Source organism: Falco rusticolus, chromosome 19 (genome assembly GCF_015220075.1).
Source record: "Falco rusticolus isolate bFalRus1 chromosome 19, bFalRus1.pri, whole genome shotgun sequence".
Classification (NCBI taxonomy): Eukaryota; Metazoa; Chordata; class Aves; order Falconiformes; family Falconidae; genus Falco; species Falco rusticolus.
Window position 1 is genome coordinate 6,312,549 of NC_051205.1, and position 24,861 is coordinate 6,337,409.

The 24,861-nt window shown below is 53.9% G+C and overlaps 1 protein-coding gene across 9 annotated transcripts in view; it reads right to left on the reverse strand.

The window, feature by feature from the left end:
• The window catches only part of HDAC7 (histone deacetylase 7), an 88,492-nt gene that overhangs the window by 6,173 nt on the left and 57,458 nt on the right, over window positions 1–24,861 (reverse strand). For 6 of the 9 annotated variants that reach the window (XM_037412069.1, XM_037412068.1, XM_037412065.1 and 3 more), the window contains 12 exons: window positions 10,018–10,214; window positions 8,280–8,370; window positions 6,121–6,232; window positions 5,548–5,663; window positions 5,257–5,379; window positions 4,646–4,755; window positions 4,103–4,219; window positions 3,682–3,880; window positions 2,577–2,785; window positions 2,060–2,269; window positions 1,007–1,232; window positions 403–536 (listed from right to left, as the gene is read on the reverse strand). In XM_037412069.1, the coding sequence (XP_037267966.1) occupies window positions 403–536; window positions 1,007–1,232; window positions 2,060–2,269; window positions 2,577–2,785; window positions 3,682–3,880; window positions 4,103–4,219; window positions 4,646–4,755; window positions 5,257–5,379; window positions 5,548–5,663; window positions 6,121–6,232; window positions 8,280–8,370; window positions 10,018–10,214 (1,844 nt within the window). Of the gene's footprint in view, window positions 1–402; window positions 537–1,006; window positions 1,233–2,059; window positions 2,270–2,576; window positions 2,786–3,681; window positions 3,881–4,102; window positions 4,220–4,645; window positions 4,756–5,256; window positions 5,380–5,547; window positions 5,664–6,120; window positions 6,233–8,279; window positions 8,371–9,794; window positions 9,845–10,017; window positions 10,215–23,502; window positions 23,751–24,861 lie in introns of those variants that run through there. The other 3 variants (XM_037412072.1, XM_037412074.1, XM_037412070.1) reach the window with 3 other exon arrangements.

Here is a 24,861-nt window from a genome sequence, read left to right on the forward strand (position 1 = left end):
ACCTTCCTACAACTGCAGAGCCCTGTGCAGACCAGTCAGCCCAGCTAGACCTGGACAAGGTTTCTAACAGATTGGAACTGACACCGATGTTCCCAGAGTTGGCAGAACACCCTGTTCCCGTAGGGATCACACTTCTCCCTATGCCCATCTTCCAGCAGAGCAGACTGCTGCTGCCATCTGAAGCTGGAGATGGTCAGACCAGCATGCTCCAACTTGGCACTGCCAGCAACGGACAAGACCAAGCCCTCTGGATAATGGTGGTAAACAGGCTGAGATGATCTTGGAGCAAAAGGGATGGAGATGGGAGCAGGATAACCTATCACACCACTGGCGTGAGATCTGCTGTACCAGCATCCCCTTTCTGGACAGGCATGCTGCTCAGACCCTGCCACATGCACTCACCTCACACTGGCTGCGCAGGCCTCTCTCCTGCAGACGGGACCAGATGCTCTGGATCCTGCCTGCATGCTCTGGGTGGTTGCTGTTGTCACCACAGGAGCACTGGTGTTTGAGCATCACAGAGTCATAAACCAGCCCTGCAACACACAAGGAGAGCTGCTACTCCTGAGACTGAACTGGACACCCAGGCCTCGATGGTGCTGACCCTAATTCAGCTCCTTTTCAGGGGCTGGCTGAGACCCTAAACACTTGTAACTATTTGGTTTCACTGAAACACTTCCCTCAAATCACGGGAGCCTGTGTCCCAACACGTTTGAAGCAAATCCTGCCTTGGATATATGTAAGAGAGCTGAACCTTGCCAGCATCGCTGGACCAGGACAGCAGTCAAGGGGCCAGGGAGGCAAGTCCTGCTTGGAAAAGCCACCGTAGAAGGTGACCCTCATGGTCTTTCTGCAGCCAGCCAGAGCACTCCCAAGGATCTATAAGTCTGGGAGTGACTAGGACTGATGCTAAGCTGCCCCTGGGCATCCCCAGCTCTCTTGCAGCTCTTATCCTCAGCCCCTGCAGCTCCAGCTGTGACAGCCCTGCACAGGGGCCGGGCCATACCTGTTATGAAATGTGGCTTGGCTGGCTGCTCCTGCACAGGCAGGGAGAGTGTCTTGGAGGCTGTGTCCTGGGCAGGAAGGGAGACAGTTGCGGTGGCAGGAGATGACTGGGCCCTGGAGAGGGGCCTGTGCGCTGCATGGATCGTGGGGACAACGGGAGACTCGGCCAAGGGCTGCCGCTTGAGGAGCTGCTGCTGCACGCGCTGGTAGGAATCCCAGAGATAGGCCTGATGGAGAGAGGCAGTGGTGAGCACAGTGTCCAGAGCAAAGTGCCAAGGCAGTGAGAGTAGAATCACTCGGCACAGGGAAGGGAGCCCTGCACTGCGCACCCTCCCAGGGTCTGGATACGACAGCCCCCTCCATGCTGTGGGGCTTGGAGCCAGTTTGCAGGAGCTGGGACAAGTCATGCAGCATCTGCTGCTCTCTGCTGGCTCAGTCCTGCAGTGCTGGGCAGCCCTGCTACAAGGCGCAGCAATCTGGAAAATGCACACCAGTCTGGGGATGATGCCCAGCAATCTGGAGATCATGCCCAGTCTTGCTGATGCCAGGGGTGGCTGGAGCTCTTGTCTCTGTCCTAGCAAACCACCCCAGGCTCAAGGAAGGTACAGATGTGGTGCCTGTGTCCTTAGCCATACAGCACCCCTTTGTGGGGGTGGCTTTCACGGTCTTATCCGAATCATCCAAGGCTCAAGATACTACCAGCTTTGCTGGGTTTGTGTAAAGCCTTAAATGGGAGACACCAAGGGATGGAGAAAAGAACTGCTCCAAATTGCAGGGCAGTGATCTCTGCATGCTGCCTGTTCAGGACTAATGCTCAAAGCAATTAAGCCACAACTGGAGAGATGGACAAGGCTAGGAACTCCACCTCTTACAGTCCACTCCTGCCTGAACCTGTTATGAAAGCTTCAAACCACCCTAAGGGCTCCACACAGCTCAGGACAGCCAAGGAAGGCACTATCCTTTTTTCCTGTGGGCTCCTTGTGCCCAGCTGCTTCAGGTTGGCAGCCTCGATGCCCCCCCCAGGGCTCTCTCATCCCTGGCAGCCCTTGCATACCTGCTGTAGGACAAGCTCCTCTTGAGGTTGCATCATCTTTGGCATCCTCTCGGGCTCCTTTATGATGCTCCCTGGTCGTGTGGGCTCCACATGTGCCCTTGCCGGGTCACTACTCTCAGCCCCAGCCTCTGGGAGTGTCCCCTCCGCCTCCATGTCCTCAGAAGAGGGTATCTGCCGTAGACGGGGCTTCTCACTGGATTTAGCCATGCGCTGCAGTTGGAGCGGTCACAAATGAGCACAGACAGGTATCAGGGCCAGGCCAGGCCAAGAAGATTATGAGGGGTGGCAGGGCATCTCAGGGCAGGAGCATGATGAATGAGGGAGCCAAGGAAGCCAAGCATGTACCCTCAGCTTGCTGCTATAGGCCTGGGCAAGGCAGCATCTTGCATGCCTGGCTAGGGCTTGGCCCTGGACATCTGGCACCCACTGCCTGGCAAGCAGGGATGCCACCACGCACCCTTCTAGCATCTGTCTCCCATTGCCTCCTACATGCCCAGGCTGGGCCTCCACGACTTACCTTGCCCAGATGTGTCTGCTGCTTGAGTCTCTCCAGGAACTGGGTGTGATGCTGCTGGTACACCAGTTGCTGCTGGATGGCCTTGGGGTTCTGGGGCAGGGGCTCTGAGCGGGTCCTGCCCAGCGGTTTATGGTGGCCTGGGAGCGACAGACGCTCTGCAGAGATGAGCGAGGGGGTGAAGGAGAAGGGGACTGTTCCCAGACCTGGCACTGGAGGGGAGAGGAAGGAGAGATGAGGGATGGCATTCTCCACTGGGCAGACATGATACCCTGTGCAGCTGTCAGTCCACACCAAGACAAGCATCAGTGCTGTCTAGACCCGTGCGGACTGTCTCCAGACAGCCCTAAAAATGACAGTGACCCAGCCCTGGAGCCCAGTGCTGGTAGGCTAGGATGTATGGGTTGTGCCTTTATGGTTCGCTTCCTTCTGTCCCTATCACTTTGGCCTCACACAGCCCACAGTGGTCTGGGGACAATATCTGTCTGACCTCAATCATCTCAGTCCACCCCCAGCTTCACCTTCAATGGGAGAAGCTTCCTTCACTGCAGGTATCATGGGGCAGGGAGAGATGGAGTCAGGAACCTGCACATAGGAGCCAGTTCTCTTTCTGCTGGTCAGAGCAGATTACCCAGAGGGGCTTGGGGGAAAAGAGGCACAGCCAAAAGGTCTGAGCTGCCCTGCTCAATGCAAGGTCTGTAGTGAAATCTGCTGGCACAAGAATCTAGGAAGAGGCAGGAAAGACCCCTTGGAGGGGGACTTCTGGGCTGCGGGAAGGGTGAACAGCTCCACAGCAGCCCAGCTCAGGCAGGGTGAGGGGCAGCTGGAATGAAGAGCCAAAACTAATGGTGCTCTCTGCATTGTCAAGGCCATGGTGCGTGCTGAACTCTCGTTTCATCCATGGCAAGGACATACTTGCTGGCTAGCCAGAATCAGGGTCAACTTCTTTCATTCTCTCTGCCACGGCTCATGGGAGAGTAATGGAAAAATCAAGGCCACTGAGCTTTCCTGGCACCCAAAAAACCTGCCCACCCCAAGCACAGCTCCTCACTGAGCCCTGGACAGCACTGACACAGCCTCAGTGCCTGTCACCAAGCTCAATGCTTACCTGCCACCAGTGGAGTGTGGGTGACCGAGGGCTCAAGGATGATGACGGGCTGGAGCCGAGGGGATAAGGGGCTCGCAGCTTCATGCTGCTCCAAGCCAGCTGGTATTAACATGGGTGAGTGTGTGCCCGTGAGGACAGGTCCGTTCAGCACAGGCACCCGGTGTGCCAAGCTGGAGAGGGGGCGGAGATCTGACTCTCCCTGCAGAGAAGAGAAGAAAGACTGGGTTAGCAACCTGCTGGAACACAGCACAAGGAGAGGACAGCACATCCTCACTGTGGCCACAGGCAGTGCCTGCAAATACTCAGAGCCAGCACACACCTGACATGAGCCCAGGAACCCCAGGCCCAAAGAAAAGGGCTTCCCCTGCCTTGTGGGAACCCTCTGCCCAGTTCTGGGGCTACCTAAAACCTGGCTACCTACCCTGGTGCTAGTGGTAGCCGGCAATCCCAGCGTGATAGCCGGAAGGGAGGTTGCACTCTGCAGGGCAAACTGGGCCAGTGAGCTCTCCTGCATCATCAGGCGCTGGGCCAGGGGTGTCTGCATCAAAGACAATTCATTAGTCTCCTGCTCCAGAAGCGGCAGAGCTCAGCATGGGACAAGCAGCTTGGGCACAGGCAGCAGAAGAGGAGCTGAGCCCCAGATGCCTGGGGGAATGCCTGGGAGCAGGGCAAGGGGCACTGGGGACCCATGGGGACAGCACATACACTAGGAGACAAGAAACGCACACTGCAAAGGAGGGCAGTGCATCAGGAGCAGTGCTGCGCCAGACACAGGATCCCACTGTGCAGGGAAAGCAGGGCTAAGGGCAGTTCCTGGGCAGCAGGGTTCCAGGGCTGGGGTCTCTGGGGGAGCATGCTACCTTCATCTGAGCCTAGGATGGGAGTGGGAGATCAGGGCACCCAACCCTAGGGTCAGGAAGCCCCACACTGCAAGACCCCTGGCTGTGAGGCTGTCGGAACTCACCTCGTGGGCCATGCTGGAGGCAGCAGGGAGGGCTCCATGCTCAGCGGGGAGACTGTCATTGGGAGAGCTGCAGCCAGACACTGGGGTGCTGCTACTGCTTGGGGAGGAGTCTGCACAGGGAAGAGAAATGGGGGCGATGGGCACAAGCACCTGGAGAAGGGCTGCACAGCCCCCGCCTCAGCCCTTCATAGCACTCTCTCCCTCTAACAGCTGCCCACCTGCCTCCCAGGGCCAAATCTCCCTTTGGCACAGTGGAGACAGAGCTGCCTGCTAGCGTGGGAAGTACCACACCACGGCGAGGAAGCCTGACCAGCTGCATTTGCTCAGGGCTTTAAACCCTTCCAGCCTTGTAGGTCCGTCCTGGGCCAGAAAAGCAGCAGGGTAGAGCTGCAGCAGCATCCTTTCCTGGCTCATCTGTCCCTGCACCATCACGGCAGAGAGCTCCCTCCATGAGCTGTGCCCTCAGGAAGGCACTGATTACATGCCAAGCCCTTGAGACATGGCCCCCCAGGCAGAAGGGGCGCAGGATCCTGGGCAGACCATAGCTGCTCCAGCCTGGCCCCAAGGTCTCTCCAAACCCCAAGATACGACTGTCCAGGCAAAGCCCTCACCAATCGCTTCAGGTGGCCGCCTCTTCAGTGAGGGGGGAGCACTCTCCTTCCGCATCAGGGGGTTCTTGCGTCGGTCAAGGCACTTCCTGGGCTTGCAACGCACCTTCAGGTTGGGCTCAGATGCTGTGAGCAGATAAGGCAGTTAGTTCCAGCCCCGCTGCTGACAGGGGAAAAGCTGGACTGGCTTCCTGGGGTCAGGCCACCCCACTTTTCAGCTCCAGCTGTCCCCTGCAAGTGGGCTGCAAGGGCATCACAGTGGAAGGGGAGATGGCATTATCCCCAAGTCCTTACCTGTCTTCCGCAGAGGAAAATGCTCTGGCGGGTCAAGAGAAGTGCTAGGGACAGGGGACAGGAAGGTGCTGAGCACAGGAGGGGAAGGGCCTTCAGGATCCAGAGGCTCCAAAGACCTACAGGGAGAAGCCATCTTGTTAGAGACCTTTTCTACTTGGCAGCCATGTGCCACTCACATTACACCCTCCCATGCAAGGGTGGCCCATTGCCTTTCTTGGGCATGGGCTAGTCTTCTGCCAGTGGCCAGAAAAGCTTGCCCTGTCCACTACCACAAGCACCTATACAAGGGATCAAGCTGCTGTTTTTGCCTTGTTTTGGGACAAAAGACAAGAAGCCTGACAATACATTTTGGGTCACGAGTGGGACAAGCCATCCAAGTACAATGAGGTCACGGAAAACAGTGTGGGAGCTTCATCCACCTCCTACAAGCACTTAACACAGAACAAAGCTACCTAACCCCAACAGATATTAGCTAAGCAGTATCTCTAAAGACCAGGAAACAGAAGATATCAGCGAGATCTTGCTCAAGATAAACATCCACCTTTTCCAGGTTCTGAGGATGCCCTGTTTTACCTGTACGGCATGGCTGAAGGGGTGGGGTTGCTGGTCCTCTCCAAAGCTGCTTGCTGTTTCTTCAGAATGACCTCAGCCAGCTTCTGCTTGACCACTGTGCTGGCCACAGCACCTGCAGAAAGACCAGCAATAAGCACACAGGGTTGAGAGCCAACACAGAACACTTAAAGGGCTCCCTGCAGACATGAGTGTGGCCCCATGGCTCCGCAAGTAATGCCAGGATGTCTGGAGACCCCTACAAGCACACAGACACTGAGAAAACCCTGTGGAGATGCTTGGTGCAGTTCTCAGGTCAAGCCTGGCTTGGGGAGAGAAAGGCCAGCTGGGGCAACTGGAGTTTCCCAGATGGTCAGGGAAGCATCCCATGCTCTGCTCTCCCACATCACCTCAGGAGCCTGATCTTTTCGCATGCAGCTTGCTAAGCACTGGGAACATGGCTGGTGAGAGGCACAGCATTGCCAGAGGCAGCTCTCAGTGGCAGATCTTCCTGCTTCATCTAAGCCAGAGAGAGCAGGTATAAGCTGACATCCACAGAATAAAGAGAGCATGAAAGCACAACATGGCTCACACAGTAGCAACAAAACTCCCACAGGTGCATGGGATCCTTCTGAAGCCTCTCCAGAGACACTGTGCCCTGGGGCTCTTTGAGCCCGTGTTACATGCTGATAATTTCCAGTTAACAGCATACAGCTCAGCCTGTCCTGCACCTCAACCCCCTGCACAGCTGTATTCTGCCCTCACAAATGGGGACAGCTTGCATGAGAGACAGCAAGAAAAAGAAAACACTTCCAAAAAGTTCAGGGACCAGCTCTGAGGCTCCTGAATCTCTTGATGCAAAAAAGCATGAGACTCACCACACCTTGCTGGCAAACAAACACCAGTGACCCACGTCCAACACCTGGCTCCACCACAGTGGTGAAACACCCACACACAGAGGTCTGACTGCTGCTGGGTACTACAATGGCCAGTCCCTGACTGCTGTGAGCCTCCCATGCCATTTCCCACCTCAAAACAGGGCCTGTTCCCATGCTCCTACCCAACCTCAGCCATATCCCCAACCATCTGTTTAAGCAGGAACGCTCTGTGGTTACAACAGGGATGCTCCACGCTTCTGTTCTGACATGTGGCACCTCTGAGCACAAGTTAAGTAATGAATTTGTATGATTAAATCCCACATTGCATAAAAGGGCTGTGTGTAGACTGTCTTGCTAAGCCATGCCAAGCTGACTGCATTCGCAGGAGCTGTTTGCTCAGGAATGGCATGGGAAGGGCAGGCACTGTGTATTCAGCATTGCAACTACCCCCATCAACCCTGCAAACTGCGGCAGAGCAGCCTGTGCTCCACAGCCACTTGGAAGCTAAGGGAAAATAACAGCATCCTGACAGAGCTCAGACTGGATGGGCAGGCGGACAGTAGGCTCACAGACACTGGGGCAGGTGCAGTGTGCCCGATGCATGCTGCAGCTGCATCTTTGGGTTGTGATGCAGAGCTCTGCTCATCTAAAAACTCGGTGAGCTCCTTGCGCGCTACCTGCAGCGCCTGGCACTAGATGGCGCCGGGAGATCACAGCCGACAGGGTTTGCAAACTCTCCTGGCCAGCGTGGGGGCAGCTCACTAACCTCTCCCCACTGCCACCGGTGCTCCAGCCTAGGGCTTTTAAGTTCTACAGGCAAATTCATGCCCTGCTCAGTGCAGTCACAAGCACCATCAGCTCGGATAGCACCGCTGCAGCGGCCGTAGGGCACAGTGCAACATTAGCATGGAGAGCTATTCTGACCGTCTGGCTGGCATCACTAAGGACACCACCAGCCAGGGCAGGGCCAAAAAAAGTTTCTTGCCAGCTGCTAAGCGCAACTTGCTGGCATCGCTGTTTGCTGCTCAGAATGTCCGGACTTCCCTGTGGACATGGAGTTGTTCTTATGGCCCCACATGGACACAGAGCACGGCTCGGTTTGATGCACGGGACAGAGATACTCAGTGCTGTGGATGCTATCACATGCCTTTAGACCAAGAGTAAGCAGAGATTCGTCTGGCTAAGGGCAGAATCACCTGCTCAGACCCCTTCTAAAAGCCACTCTGACCTCGCTCCCTCTGTGAGCAGAGTACCCTGGCTTCAGGGACATGGCTCCTCAGGCAGCAGACACATGGAGGCTCTTACTTCGCTTGCTCTTGTCCTTGTTGAGGATCTGCCGTAGTTCCTGCTCCTGTTGCCCAGGCTCAGCTTCACGGTGCGGGGACTCCATGGTCACCTGTGAGAGGAGAGGGACATCAACACCAGGAGACCCTAGCTTCACCCAGTGTAGACCAAAGCCCTCCTATCCCCTCCCCAAGCCCAAGGCACAATGACATGGTGATTGAGCATGTCCGAAACAGCAGTTGTGTCATTTTTGGAAATGTGATGGGTATAAGAACGTGTCAAGTTGTGTCATCATAGCAAACCTGAATCTCCAGAGTTGCTCTCCCCAGGGACATTGTAAAACTCAAAGCAGTCTGTTTCAACTTGCTGCCTTTCATGGTGTTTTGACACATCTGTAGCTAGGGCATGTTGTAATACAACAAAAAATAAAAATCATAGTTGAATAAAAAGGGTTACTACACTAGTCTTAAAAGTTTGGGTCTTCGTGTTTTTCAGAGTTGGTCCCACCTCACAGAGAGGTCAGAAAGCACAAATGCCTCTTAAGCACCCAACAATCATGGCAGCAGCAGCATCTTAACTCTCCTTGTGTGGACCAAGCTGATGCTCAGCCTCTCCGAGAAAACCTCAGTATGAGTCCACCAGGGCTTCCAGGTAAGATTACTGGAACCAGTGAGCCCATGCCACACACAGAGAGCAGGGCTGGCGCTCAGGGGCAGAGCACATGGGACGTGAGAGAAGAGGATGAGGCTGGGCTTGTTTAGTCCAGAGGAGAGGGGGTACAACTGCATCTCTCACCATCCAAAGGGGTTTTTACAGAGCAGATGGGACCAGGGCCCTCCAAGGAGTGCAGCAAAAAGATGAGCAGCAACGGGACAGATGCGCAGCAAGGGAAATCCCATCTGCATATATGGAACTGATTCCTGCCATGGGCACAGCGCAGCCCTGTGACTGGGACAGGCAAGGGTGGTCTCTGCTCTTAAAGATGGTCACAACTTGCCTGGATGTGGTCCTCTGCAACCTGCCCTACCTCTGAAGTTGGGCCTGCCCTCAGCAGGGGCCTCCAGAGGAACTGTCCAAGCTAAACCTTGCAGTAATTTTATGACAACGCATAGTCTGGCAGCAGCGGCTGTGCAGGGCAGGGGTGCTATTCTGGGTGACACTAGAGAACTTCGGTGCAGGCTTCCCAGAAAAGCAAATGAGTTTGTAAAGTGAGTAAGCCATGCCTTTAGGGCAGAGAAACAGCGGTGGCCAAGCAGAGTGGCAGATCACAGACACCAGGCATCCTGTCCAGTTGCTCTGGCTCCTCACTCAGCACACATGGTATGTGGCTGAAAACATTTCCCTGGTTTGCACATCCCAGGAGGCCCCAGTCCTCCCACTGGCCTTGGCAGGATGGAGATTTGGCCTAAAAGTAAGGCGGCGGCACCACCCCTCCCCCAGCCTGACTCCCTAAGTGGTGTCATCGCACCAGAGAGGTCTCCGGGCTGGCTAAAAAGCACTACAGTCCCTCCAGCTCAGGGGAAAGAAGGAATTCACCTGGGAAGGTTATTTTGGGATTGGGATTTCCAGCCTCTTCCTCTTGATCCCTGCCAGAGACAGAAGCTCAGACAAAGCCAGCCCCAATGCAGGGCACTGCTGGCAGACATGCACGGTACATGCCTTGGGGGCAAAATTAATTCATCAAACTGCCCAGTCCTCACCCAGCCACTACTGGAAGTGGGTGCAGGTACTTCCACTTTGCACCCTAGGGCGCCCATACCCTCACGTGCTGGTGGGTGAGCTGCTCCACTTGCTGCTGGTGCAGACTGGCGAGGAAGAGCTGGTGCTGCAGCTGCTGCGTGTGCTTCAGGGCCAGCAAGGTGGTGTCAGAGCCAGGCTTGACCACACGCTGCCCAATCCGCAGGTCCATGGGAGCGGTCTGGGGCACCCGTGGGGAGGTGCAGGGGTTCACAGCAGCTGTCAAGACACAAAGAGGGGTACAGCTCAGTCCCTGTCCAGCTCAGACCACCCTGTTAGGCAGGTAGGGAAAGCATCAGGATGGGGCCCAGATATATCCTGATACAGAAGAAGCGCACTGTGGGGAACATGCCCTGCCATTGAGAAGGGCTTGCCATACACCACCTACTGCCTGCAAAAGCCTCCTCTGTCATCTGGGCAGAAAATTCTGTAAATTATACACCTTTGAAGAGTCTCCAAGGTGCTGCAGGCAGCTCTTCCTGACACCACAGTTGAGAATTGCTTTGTGAATTTAAGATGCTCCTGCCATGCCTGGACATATGGCCTCCCTGCATGGTAAATCCCTTGTCCTCGTGGGAACACCTGAAATAGTCCCAATTACACAGAGCATCAGAGCACCCACTGCAGCAGGGGATTTTCACTGACCAGCTCCTAAAGCTTTGCTTAATTTATCTTGCACAGGCCACAGGCCAGTGCAGAGCAGAGCTGGTTGCCTCCAGCTGCAACAAACAGAAGACAAACCTGCAGATGAGCCACCGAGCCATGTGGGTAACGACAGCTGCACTGGTCCTCCTGCACCTCTGCAGAGAGATGCTCCAAACAACACAGCAAGCAGGCAGTGAGTCGGCCAAGTGCAGTCAGAAAGGGGACAAATGAGCATGACAGTAACTGAAGGATGCACTGGACAACCCAGATGGGCCCATGACATCCCACAAACCAAACACAGCTGGGTGCAAAGCAGCCATGACCACTGCAGCTTCACCCCAGGCACTGCACTACAGGGGATGCTGGAAATAAGCAGGTGGGCAGGAAACAAATTAATATTTTCCGAAAAATTTTACATTTCAAAAAAACCCACAAATGCAAACGTTATTTTATAGACAAAGAACCATGCCCTGTCTGTTCAAACCTCAGCCTCAACAGCATCTGGGGGCTTGTGCTGATGACTGCAATATTGCAGAAGAAATCTCCGCAGGCTCATGCCCTGCAATGCAGCACTTACACAGCACTACCAGAGGGAAACCCAGCACACTCTCACCCCAGCCCATGCCTCCCTGCAAGGCAAAGGAGCACAAGCATGTGCCCAAGGAGGGCACAGGGCCTATTAATAACTGCAGGCATACATCCTTGCAGACCACGGGGATGGGGCGCATAGCCCTGCTGAAACAGGGCCAGCTCTGCCTTTCATGCATGGTCCAGGCAAGGAAAATTCCCTCTGGTCAAGGGCAAACGCTTCTCTGCACCAGCTTAATTCTCCAGGACAGAAACATCCCTTACATCAGCCCCTGGTGGGGAAGAACCTGATGTCCCCAGGAAACCCCATCACAGGGTTTACTCCCTTCTCTCTCCATCTTGCTGATAACTGCCTGGGATTTAACTTGTCTCTGGCTAATTGGCTCTAATTGCTGCACCCTGCCTGCCCCACCATAACTGGCCCAATATGGAAGTTGAGGATGATTAACAGCCACAGCCTAAAAGCTGCTGAGCTCCTTTGCTCTGTTATCACCAGTGCCTCTGGGCTGAACATGGTGCGATGCCACAAGATGGGCAGGATGAGCCCCACAGCCCCCTTTGGGGATCAGGCATGGCAAAAGCAGATAAGCACATTTAGCTGCATTTTTATGAGCAAACAAGAGCCCAAGTGAAATTATCCTAAGCAAGAAGACCACTAGTCTTCTCTCAGCTTTTTGTTTTGCCTACCATGTGCCCTTCAACGCCTGCAAGAAGCCAGGCAGGGGGCCTGAAAAGGCTGATGTTCTCCACAGGGCTGACAATTCATCCCAGCGCTACCCAAGGGGCTGCTGCACTCGGTCCCATCTCCTTGCAGCATGGTGCCAGCACTGGCACCCTGGGAGGCTGTACCTCCCAGCTTCAGCAATCCCCCAAGGGCCTCAGATCTTGCTAAACATCAACGATTCGGAAGGATGCAAGCAATAAGCCGGGCTGTCGCCTCCTGCTTCTCAGCTCACATGTGTTCCCATCTCCCAGGGAGGAGGAGGAAGATACCAGAGTGATGGGCACTGGTCAAACCCCTCGGGGACGCTCAGTGGGAGGAAGGCTGGAGGGAGGCAGTGGCATGGTATATGTAGTGCTATCCAACGTGCCGGGCTGCTGGCAGCCAGACAAGGACAGACTTTAATGAACAAATCTCATTACAGGTAGGCGAAACAAATGGGGACTTCTGACAGCTCCCAGCTGAGCCAAATCCCTGCCATGCAATGCTGTCTGTCTGCAGGAACTTGCTCAAGCTCAGCCATCCCCTGGTCCCCTCCAGCTGAATGTTAACTGTCCTACTGCATACCACGAAGGGGCAGGAGCTAGGAAATGCAGCAGGGCTGCCAGGGGACTGCAGATATCGGCTCAGTTTTAAGGCACTGAAGAGGGCTGCTTACTTGAAGAATCATCATTCAGAGGGGAAAGTAGGGGTATGAGGAGGAAGGGATCAGCCCACCAAGCCACTGCCTCCGCCCTCGCCCTCGGAGTTGATGACATCTGGAGAAGAGTGGCCACAGCCTTTCTCCACTTGTGATGCTAAAAATGCCCACGGGGAGCTCCCATCAGCCAAAGCCCAACAGCAGCAGTCTTGTTCTCGCCTCCCCATTGGCAGCATCCTCAGGCTCAACACAGCCTGATGCTGCCCCTCCAGCACCTTCCCAGGGCAAAAAGGGGCGAGAAGGTCTCAGGGGCAACCACAGGTGAAGGAGGGGCTATTATGGGCCCCTCCAGGGACAGACGGGGAGACCCAGATGGTAGCACAGAGCCAAGGAGGAAGGCACTGGTGGGGTCTCTGGGAATCTCTCTACCTCATTTGTTTTAGTCTTTTTAAAAACAAACTCTGAAGCAGTGGAAGAGGAGAAGTGGGAGGGAATGTGTGTGCTGGGGGAGAGGGAGGACGGGCAGGCCATTGGCCAGCAGCCAGAAAAACAACTCCTCACCGCTTGCCCGGAGCCAGGAAAAAGGCTGTCAAGCATCCCCATCGCCAAGAGGCACTGGAGCCAGGGAGGAGCTGCTGACAGAGGCTGCGTGGACCCTCCTGCCTGCCATGCCCCTCCAGCTCTGCACATCGATGGTGCAGGGAGCACCTCACAGTACACAAGGGCTGCTCAGGTCAAGATATTTTAGCAAAATCTTCAGGACATGGGAGAAAGGGAGGATGGGATGAAAAGAAAGGCACTGTGGGAGCACATACTGTCTCCCTGGGGTGCCCTGGGGTGACTGGGCATCCCAGTCTGTGCAAAGACATAACAGCTTCGCTCCTGGCCAGCACAGACTAAATCCACAAAATTCAGGGCAGTCTTCCAGAGCTTCGAAACACAGTGCTTTACATGCAGAGTGCCAGGGTGGCAAGGGTGGACTAGGACCAGCAGCACTGGGAGCACAGCCCAGGCCCTGGGCAGGAGCCTCAGGCACTGGCACGGGACCTCTCTGGCATGTGGCACCTGTGCATCGTAGCTCCCCAGGGATGCCCTGCTTTCCTCCTGCTCCAGCAGCTCTGGGCCCCTTTGCAAAGCCCTTCGTACCCTGGGAGCTGTTTGTTTCAGCCATGACCTCCTGCTGCAGCTTGAATTCATTTGGGGTTTCATGCTGGGACCTCTGCCAAGAGTTACAGTAAACAACTCCCCTCCCCGCAGCCTCCGATGCTCACACATGATTCACGGGGCAGGCAGCCAGATCAGCAGCTCCTCCCCTTCCCCTCACCTAAAGGCGGCCAAAATCCCAGCCCCCTGATGGCTCCTGCCCGTTCTTTACAGACCCTCACGAGCTACCAGCACCACAACACATGGCAACAGAGAGGCTGGGACACAGGCTGAGACAGGGACACACAGGCCGAGACTGGGACGCTCTGCTGGCTCCATACAGCCTCGGGAGGCTGAATCCATCATCCTCCTCACCCCCATGGCCAGGAGCAGGGCTGAGTGTTGAGGGAGGGACAAGTGAGCTGGGAGCACCCACCCAGGGAAGAGGCGGAAAGTTTCTGGGACAGGCTTCTCTCCCAGCTGGATGTCCAGCTGCCAACATTTTTGTGAATTATTTTTAGTTCGCAAGAACATTCACATGGGAAGGCTGGTGCTGGTAGCAAGTGCCTCTTCACATGAGTGCCGGGGCTGGCAGGGACTCAGCAGCCACCATGTCACCAGCAGCAGCGTGGTAGGACTGGGGCAACGCTTGCAGGGCAAATGACCCTGCCATTGAAACACAGCAAAACTCAGCCTCTCTGCAAGGACATAATGCCTTCTCAGTCTTCTCCCTGCTTCTGCTGAGTAATCATTCATTTCAAAGCTTATTTGCTCAGCTCAGACAACCCAGGAGGTATTTGCGGTGCAAAGCAAGACAGATCAGCCTCTATCCTGAGCCAGAGGCAAAGGTGGCCATGGGGATCACTTGCTGCCTTGCCCCTACTTGTACCATGTGGCACACCAGTAAAGCAGAAGCATCAGGGATGTCCCATCATTGTGGCACCAAGCAGTTGGTTTTCTGGGTCACCCTGCGCATCCAGGTCACCAGGAGGAAAATGCCACTATGCCAGCGTGCTAGGAGGAAGCAGAAGTGAACCACACCACAGTCCCAGCATGTGGAGGAGACTACCCAGGGCTGCTGAGCCCATTGAACAAACCGCTCCACACCTGGGCAGGTAGCAGCTGCTGCAGCTCCACCCTTCCTCCATGGGATGGGGAGATTGCAACACAGCAAGAGGAGCTTCAGCACAGAGTCTCTCTCCAGCGTGCCCTGGGAAAGCCTTCAGCAGTATGAGCATGAACGCAAGCTCTATGTTCAACAACTTGGCACGGGTTACCAGCATCTTCCAGGCTGCCGGCATGGTACAGCACAGGGAAAACAGGCAAAGTGCTCCAAGAGCCCACGCACTCACCAGCAAAGCGGGGAGAGACATGGAGCAAGCATGCAGACAGCGACAGGCTCCCCACTTTGCAAACAGTCAAGCACCTCTCGGACTACTGCTGAGCTTTTGGCCAGGGTGAAATCTGGTGCCAGAGAGTTTCCTAGGCTGACAGTGGTACTCTGGTGCTTGTGTTGCTCACTCCCCAAAGGGGGAAACCGCTGGTCATGCTGCTGCTCATCTCAGCCAGCCAGCCCCACACTCACACTCACCACCACCACCACCACCCCGCCCCCCCTCCCCCCAAAAAAATAAAAGGAGTACAGAAATCTTTGCTTTGGCATTTCCTGATTTTTCTAGAGGCAAGATCAGCTGTCAGCAAATGTAAGAGGGAAATAAAACAAGCAGCAAACAAACCAGGGGGGCAGATTATTAAGGAGCATGCCAGTCGCATCCGAACTACGCCTTTTTGTGCATCCCTGCCTTCAGCCCTGACTGCCATGAAGGCAGGCTGCTGGGTTACCGTGCTGCATGCCAGTGCCACCCATGAGGCGATCACACACAGCGAAAAGCTTTGTCTCAAGTTTGAGCAGCAGTTAAAGGCAGGGTTCTTCCAAAAACCGTTTCCCATCTTATGTTGATTATCTGTGAAAGGTTCAGAGTTCAGCTGGGTTGAAGAATGCGCGTGATTAAAAACATTCCTCTTTTATTAAAGGAAAAGGTCTCCTCCAGAGTTATGCACAAGTAACAAAAATTAGCTGGAGGGAATTTGTTCAAATTAAAAACACTTAAATAAGAAACCACACAAAAAGGACTATGTTGAAATAACATGAAGATCACAAAACCAGAACTCAAGAAATAGGAAATCCCAGAGTCGGGGTACTTCGCATAACCTCGCCCTGGCCCCTGGGGTGTATACACCAAGATGCTGGGTTTAATTATGGGACCAAACACTATGCTCCCCCAAAAGACAAGCAAAAATGACAAACCCAGCATCACCCTGGTATCTATGCCCAGCTACACCTGAAATGGGGACACAGGCACTACTGTTGGGGCTCACAGCTCTTGGGGGACAGTGGGAACCCCAAGCAAAGAGCCCCTTTGCTTCCCCTACCTCCATCCGCTTGCGTGTCCCTGGGGGGCTTCCTTGCAGGGCCCTGTGGAATCTGAGCGTTTGGGGCATTTTCCTCCTTCCTCGACTTGCCAGGCAGCTGCCGGGGGAGCACAGGGGAGCCACCACGCAGCTCTGGGGAAGGCCCTGCACCGCCACAGCTGTCCCCGAGCAGAGAGGCTGTATGCAGCATCCCATATGAGCCATCAGAGAACAGATGATGCTCAGGGAAGATGTAATGTTTGGAGCAGGCAGTTGCCAAATTCTGATAACTCTTTATGGAGTATGTTAACTGGGAGTTTCAAGGGCTTTATGAATTGGCCAGATGTGGGTGGATCCCTCTCCTCCCTACCAGACATCAAGGAAAGGCTGATACTTCTCTATGAAAAGCCCCCCCAAGAGTTTTTCCACAAGGGTAAAGCCATATTTTTCTGATTCTTGCAACCTTTCTTCGGCAGAAAGTTTCAGAAAAAAATTTGAAACAGACGATGATTAAAGTTTGGCAAAGTCAACCATGCATCACAAAACCCTTCCTGCAACTAAAGTAATGAACCAGGATTAAAAGCAACACACCTGAAACCACTCAGATTACGCACATACACCTGTGAGCAAAGCACATTATTTAGGTATCTCAAGCACATAAATCAGAAAATACTCTGTTCAAGCCTATAAATGAGATTCACATCAGGCCTCAGGAAGTGGGTCAGGGCAAGATACTTCCCCTGATTATTTGTGGCTCATGACCTTTGAGTCAGACATTTAACAGCCCTTCATGGAATTTTCTCCCCAAAAACGTGCCTAAGTAATGTTTTGAAACTCATGACTCCAGGACCCAAAGATCTCAGGGTGCACTGAGGCCAGCTTGCACTACAGGGACACAGAGCAAAAAGCTTCATACCTGGATCTGCTGCTACTTTTAATGCTCTGTGTTTCAACCCACACCCCAAAATCAGTGCTCCCATCCAAACTTATCAGACATGGGATCAAGCTATACATTCCCACAGCATCCATACAGAGCAAAAGGCAGGACTCCACTGCCAAAGGCAGAGGTATAGTGAACCTTTCAGGACTGGATAAAACATTCATGGAAGTGGTCCGGATGCATCCGCAATAGAAATGTGGGTGCCGATGCTCTCCCTGAACAATGAACCCCCTCCTCACTGGCCCAGATCTACGTGAGGGCCCTGGGCTGCCCCATGATGCAGTTGGTGGGGTGAGCAGATCCACACCAGTGCATTTAGATGCCTGTTTCAAGACAGGTTTTCCATGTGCTCTCAAATCTGCATGTTAAGATTGGCCTTGAAAGTGTTCTGCCTGCAGGGCAAAGCTGGTCAAGAGGATCGCAAGGTAACCCTGCATCATGCTAAATTATGCCAAAGCCCCAAACCTTAATACCAGACCCAAACATCACTGCAGGGAGGACTTAAAGCACCAAATAATGTGCCTTATGCTCACATACAGCTCCCAGAGGAACCGGAGCAACTTGCAAATGTGCCAGGGGCCGAGTTCCTTGGATGCTGCCTCTCTCCCAGTGATAAGTTTTTAAAGCCTTCAAAGCACCCCAACCATGAACATGCAGAGGCAAAATGTGCACAGCAAAACCTGACAAAAGATTTCGAGTCTAAATTTGGGATCATTTGGTCAGAGACATACAGGTACTAAGCCACAGAAAGAGCTGGGCACAGGCAGGATTCAATCACATCACAGGCAGGCAATATAGCAGCTGTGGTTTCACAAATAGCTGCTTGCAATCCCACTGTAAGGCATTCCAAACTCTGCCAGCTGTTCTTTGGTCGTGCCATGATATATGGCACCATTACCCATGCCTATACAGGCAGGTATATGTCTGCTTGTGCATGTCTAAAGTAAGTAAGTAAACAAACAGCATTTTTATCAGTTTCTTTGCAAGATCAGGTCCCTGTGGCACATGGTTTGAGTGTGGGCAGCACAAGGTGCAAGCTGGGACTGGAGAGCTCATCTCATGCAACCACAGCCAGGACATGGGACCAGAGGGACAGCAAGTAGGCTCGAACCCCACCACAGCTCTGGCACAGCTGGACACCTCTGGCAGTCATTTCCTGCCAGCAGTTGCATCCTCCCACCCCCACCGGTTGAAAACCCCATTCCAAACAGCAGCACAACACCCCGCAGGGGAGGATGCTGTGTGGAGGAGTGCAAGGTATCCCCAAGGAAACCTCGCAATAACTGCCATTTCCTCCGAAACAGAGGGAAATTCATGACCAAAGGGCTCTGTTGAAGGAAAGCCAAGGTTGCCTGGTGGTGCCTCTTGCTCCCCAGAACAGCGTAGGCAGCTTCTGCTCTTGGAAACTCCTGAGCTTCAGGAAAAGTCCTCCCCTCCCAGAAGGGAAACATTCCCCATGGTGCAGCCCATCCCATTAGACTCCTTCCCCTCCAACCATCCCCACCTGGTCGCAGAGCCCAGCGGCCTGCTGGCTACTCCCTGACTGAGTACCACCAGCAGCAGGTTGGTGTAGCCGCACACATCACTCTATCCTGAGTTGTGCTATGGGGAGGCAGTGCTGTTCCTCCTGGTCCTCCCCTGAAGCCCTTCTCCACAGCTGATGCTAAGCTCCACTGCTCCTCCTGCCTCATGGAGGACTGCTATGCTTTCCCACTACCCATGTCCCCTCCTTGCGGACACAGCTACAGGAGCTGCCAGAGAAGGCGTGAGGGTTTGCGGTGTGCTCCTGAAATCTTAAATATTGCCAAGGCCCACAGGCAAAGACAAATGTAGATGATAGGCAGCATCTCCAGGCAAGCAAGTACCCCTGCTCTGCCTGAACTGGAAGAGGCCGGTGTCTTCTAACAGCCCCACCTTCTCACTCGGCCAGGCTTCTGGCAAGAGGCCACAGTCCAGTCTAGAGCCTCAGCACCATCTCCCTGCCTACAGCCAACAGAGATCTTCTTTGGAGAGAGGGTTTGGCACTGGTCCTCGCAAGATAACCTCCTCTGGGTCTCTGTTCTCTGAACAGGCAGTTGCCAACAGAGGCACAGCCGCCTGGCAGCCCCACAGACACAGCCAAACGCTCCCAGGAAGCAAGCAAGCACCCTCTTGGCACAGGATGCCTCGTTTGATTACATCGGCATGAGAGGATGCGGCCTCTGTGCCAAGGGAAGCAGAGGAGAGATCAAACGATTGTATGAACCTCTCCTCAATTACCAGCTGTTTGCATAAGCGGAGGAGCATGTTCCCAACCGGTTTGGACAGCACGCCAATGGGCTTGTCAGCATCTCTGCCCTGCACCACGCGGCTGCCTGCAGCCTGTCCAGGGGCCACTGCAGAGGGGTTCTTGCTGCTCTCACCCCCTGCACGCACAAAACCACTGTTGGGAGCATCCACCGAGGCATGGAGCAACTTGCAGGCACAGCACAGAGCAATGCCTCCACCCACTTGGCTCAAACCTACAACCTGCTTTGCCTTGCACCACCTGCGAAGGGTCACCACTGCACAGGGGCTGCTGTCACCAGTGCTACAGCTCAGCCTACATATTTATTTTTTTTAACTGCTGCGTGCAAAACAGCAAAAGCCCAGCTTGACTCATAAGTCCCCAGGGAAGAGCTCAGGGCTCCAAAGCAGTATCTTGCTTGATCTGGAAGTGCTGAGACAAAAAACCTGGACTCCCACAATACCCACTCTCAGTAAGTGACTACTCAAGAGGACCTGCCCATTAATTGGAGCCTCTGCGTGCTGCAGAGAAGGAAATCCCTTTGGCAAATGCTGGCCAAGGCCCAAGGCTGGGCTGGAAGGCAGATTCAGTCATGAAAACAAAATTTAGAAAATCAAAAAACCAAAAAACCCTCAGGCCCAATACAACGCAGAGAACAAGAAGCTGGGAGAAACACCAGCAGTCCCAGCTCTATAGGAATAAGACATATCCCACACAAAGAGGCACAAACAAAATTCAGTGTGTGGATCTACAGACTGCTCAACCACCATCAGCAAGGGCACAATTGGAGTTCACTCCAAAGCTTGCACCAGTGCTGACCATCAGGCATTTGAGCAAGGAGACTTTCAAAACTGGGGAGACCCAAAGACGCCAGGGGACAGCACATGGCAGTCCCTGACCACTACGCACTCCATCTCAGCGTCCCCTCCAGCCAGTGCTGTAGATCACCAGCACGCACAGCGGAGACTTGGTTTCAGGATGAGCACTATTTATGGCAGAGGAAGGTAGCTCCAACATTTTCAGTTTCCTGCACAATACACTTCTGGTGTCCTTCACTGTGTGGCTGTCTGGCACTGCCTCCCATATCTGGGTGCTCGCGACGAAGCCAGGAAAGCCAAGCCTTTGGCTCAAAGTTGGCATCTCTGCAGCTGGGCAAGGTGCATGCATCAATCCTTAATGCAGAGGTGGCTGAAATGTGCCTGGATCTAACAAGCCCTCTTCTGCCACACCATGAGGATACCAGTGACAGCCACCCTGGGGGGTAAATCTGGGTTAGCACTGGTGCATATAAGCAGCTGAGGGAGATGCTGGGAAGAGATCCACAATGCTGAAGCCAGGGAATGCCACCCAGGCTACAAGAAACAGCATGGCCAAGTCATCAGGCTTGGGTCTCCATGAGAGCTGGGGGGGAAGAAATGCAATGAGGACCTGGTGAAATACAGGCAGCCATAGCCTGCCTGGGGAAATGCAGGAGAAAACAGCAGTCGGCAGGGCGAACCTTGCAGAAGGATGCAGGCTGGCTCCCAGCTGACAGCTGCAGAACACGGGTGCCCTGAGGCAGTCAAAGTGCCTGTCGGGACCGAGGGGTGTGGTGGGGCGTGTGTGCTCTGTGCTCATGTAGCAACACTGCGCAGGGTGTTTTAACCCAGAAAGCAGGGTTAATCCTGCTGATGAGCTGCTCAAGCATAGGGGAGGGAAAGGAAAATAAATAAACCAACCAACCCCTGGTGAGCGCAGCACAGCAGCATTAACCTCAGAGACTGAAGAATCAGTGCACATATTGGGATTTGGGCCCTCAGCGCCTCTCAAGATCAGACCTAGCGTGAACTCAGCAAAATCACATACCCACCGAGGACCCTAAAACTCACTTGACAATCAAACAAACAATGGTCCCCGTCTGGGCACACACTGCAGAACTGAACTGGACCCAGCTCCAGATGAAAGGATGCTCAAGGTGCATTTAATATCAATCTATCTTCATAAGACCCCTGTAATGCCTGCAAGGGTTATTTCCCACCCACTTGGCACACCCACCTACAGATGTCATTGTGTTCCTCCGAGTCCTTGGCGGTCAATGAGCCCATAGAGCTAAGCCCTGCAACACGGGCTGGGCTGATGGCATCGGGCGAGCACCACAACTACCACGGCCAAGGCTGGCAGGAGCTCTCAGATCTTCTCTCCCAGTAGTTGCAGACAGGCGCGGCCACGCACCACACCCTTGCAGTTCTCACGGGCAAGTTAGGAACCTTGGCATAGCCCTCCGCTTGCTGGCAGCCATCCCTATCAGACTCATTAAATGCAATTAAGCCACAGCGGGTATTCCTCCCCCCCCACCCCCCACCCCCCCCACCCCTTTGGGGGATACTGCTTTTAGACAAAATAAAGAGGGAGGCTTTGCATGGGCTTGGGCAGGTAGCTGGCACCCAGGCCCCATGCAGCAGCAGGTGGAAATGCCGAGGTCTTTGTTGGGGAAGCAAAAGCCCCAGCGGACCAGAGAGATCAGTTGGTCCCTGATGCCAGCCCTCCTCCTGCTCCCACGTATGCCCCGTCCAACTCCTGCTGTGGCAGCTGCTGGAGATGAACACAAGAGCCTCTCTGCTTTGCAAACGGCAGTGTGCAGTAAGAGACCATAATAAAGCTTACACCCCAGCTTGCTCATATTTAAAAAAAATGGGGAAAAACATTCTGCCGCAAACCTAAAGCGGTATTTTATTGCATCAGCTCCTCCAGCACCATTTCTAAGCTGGTTTACAGAAGAATTGATATTCTGCTGCGTTCTCCATGCTCATAGCCTCCCTACAATCACAAAACCATGGAGGCGGGAAGGAGACAACTGAATTGTGCATCTCCTTCCATGCAACTTCTCCTCCCTCTCACACCTCACCACTGGGTGGCCAATGCCAACACAAGCAACAGGATACGTGTGGCCAAAACATAAGGAAGGCTTCAACTGCTGAGGACATGCAGGTGAGGTCATTACCCCGACGTCCCAGGGGCAAATACTACTTTAACAAGCCTGAAGATCATTCAGATTTTCACTAATGCAAAGAGCTGGCTTCGATGGCCAACGAGTAATTGCTCCATTGCCCCAACACTGCCAGACACCTCCTGTCAGCAGTGAAGTCCAAGAGCTCCTGGTATTCCTGGCAGGTTATGCAGGCTGTTGTCAGCCCTGGGTTTTGTCAGAAATGTTCGGCGGCTCCAAAGTGGGGTAATGGAGGGTGCCCCTGAGAACGGCATGTGAGGGGTACCACACAGGGTGGATGCTGTTTGAGGAGGACAAAACAGCCACACTGTGTCCTGATCTACTTTGGGACAAGCAAAGAGGAAAAAAACAGCCAAAAGGGATCCTTAAAGTTTTCTGCTCTCCTATGGAAAAATCAGCACTGCTGCTAAGTTCTGGGGCTGTCCCAGGACAGACTCAATGCCAGCATACGTGCTATTTGAATTTGCACTGTTCTCAGCTGGGATCCAGTTCAGTGAGAGATGGGCTTTTCCCAGTTTGGCTGCTACCAGGAAGCAACAATCAACCCCATAAAACTGGTAAAACTCTCTCACACAAAGTCTCAGAGATGTGTCATGGGTGATTTCTCCACCTCTGAATGATGGGAGAGGCGTGGCCATGCTCTGCCCAAGATCTTTGCTTAAGTTTTTTGGGTTTACTGGTGTTAAAGGGATTTAACCAGAGCAAATTATGATCATTTCCCGTCTTAATTAATTCTGCTTTCACTTCCAGGCATATGGGAGCCCAGCCTCCTCAGGTGCAGTGAGGAGCTTTGACTTTGCACAGCCACAGCAGTTGGAGCTGTGCAAAAACACAGGAAGGACTTTGCAGTGTTTCTTTGCCATCATCAGAGGCCAGTCCACAAGATAAAGAACTAAGAACACACCCAAAAAAGCCAAAGCCCCCTTTCATGGCCATATTTATCCATTACAAAGCAAGCAGTAACTTTGCCCATTCCCCTTTCCCACTGCACACCTCTTCTAATGCTTTCAGAGGCACCTCAAACCATGCCTGCCAAGGGGCTTGGGATTATCCTCCCATGCCCTGCAGCCCCACCACAACACCTCCAGGCACACGTCCGTCCGCATGATGACACAGCGCTCAGAGTGTTTATAACATTAGGATCCCACCTTCCCTTCCCAAAATACCTTACACTGGGCGCCATCAACCTCACAGCAGTCTCACCCCACTGCAGGAATAAGGGATGTGGAGGCAGCAGCATCTCCCCTGGCATTGCTGAGCACCATGAGTCCAGCCACGTCTGTGTGTCCACTAAAAGCCATGTTGCAGAAGCATCTCCTCTGATGGAGCTCAGAGTCCCGGGCTTGCACTGGAGGATGTACCTGGGCCCACTGGCTGCCAGCAAGGCCATGGGACCAGATGCATCCCCACTGCCAAGACTGTGCAGAGGAGGGGAGACATCAGGGATGTCTCAGGCCAAGATGCATCACCCCCCTGACCTGGGCGGAGTGGGTCAGTGCTTCAAATAGCAGTAATTGTGCCTATTGCACAACTGCCAGAGAGAAAAATACTCTCCCCTCCCCACCCACCCCACATCCCTTTGAGGCAAAAGGGAAGAAGGCTGGAAACATCCTTCCTCTCCTCGGGACAATGTGATGGAAATAGCAAGGGAGGAGCAGCAACAAAGGCAGCCTCGGCTTGAGAGGATGCGGTGCCTGGCCAGCAGCAAGGAGGTGCGTACAGCTCCCAGCTTCCTGCCATTGTCCCAGCGAGGGGCCAAGCTCCGTGCAGCTGTACACCCGGGGCAGCAAAACCAGAATTGCCTCTTTTCCCCAAAGGACCAATGCCAAAAATGCCAACCTGCTGCCCCATCCAGGAGGGGTGGCCATAGGCACAGACTCCACCTTGACCCAGGACCCCCAGGGCACAATGGCAGGTCTCTGATTCAGTCCGAAATCCACTGGTAGCCACCAGCTTCCGTGGAACACAGTGATCCCTATGCATGAACCCACAGAGGGGCTGGAAATCAGAGTTTTTGCAAAAGGCGTAAACACCATGATAAAATCCACTCCTAAGACTGGTGGGATTTTCCACTGCAGGGGGGTGGGGGTGGGGAAGACAACAGAAGACACTTTCTCTGGACCCAGCCTGGAGTGCAAAACAAAGCCCCCAGGGAGCAAGTTCCACCCTAAATTCCTATTTTCTCCTTCAAATGGGAGGTGCATGTGTTCAGGCTCCTCCAGCACACACACCAGCAGCCGGAAAATCCTGCAAGGGCCAACAGGAGCCTGTCCTGCCAGAGGACAGCTGCTGACGGCAACCTGAGCAGATGAGGGTGGCAGAAGCACCTGGACAGGGCAGAACCACTCAAACTTATGAACTGGTCCCCAAACTCGGAATTGTGACTCAGGTTGGTACTAGTTTGGTTATTCACTTCCCGTCCTGGAGGGCATTACAGGTTATCACTTGCAGTCCTTTTTCACAATGAAAGTGGTGACAGAAACTGTTATAAAATAAGTAAGTAAATCTATATATAAAAGGCTTGA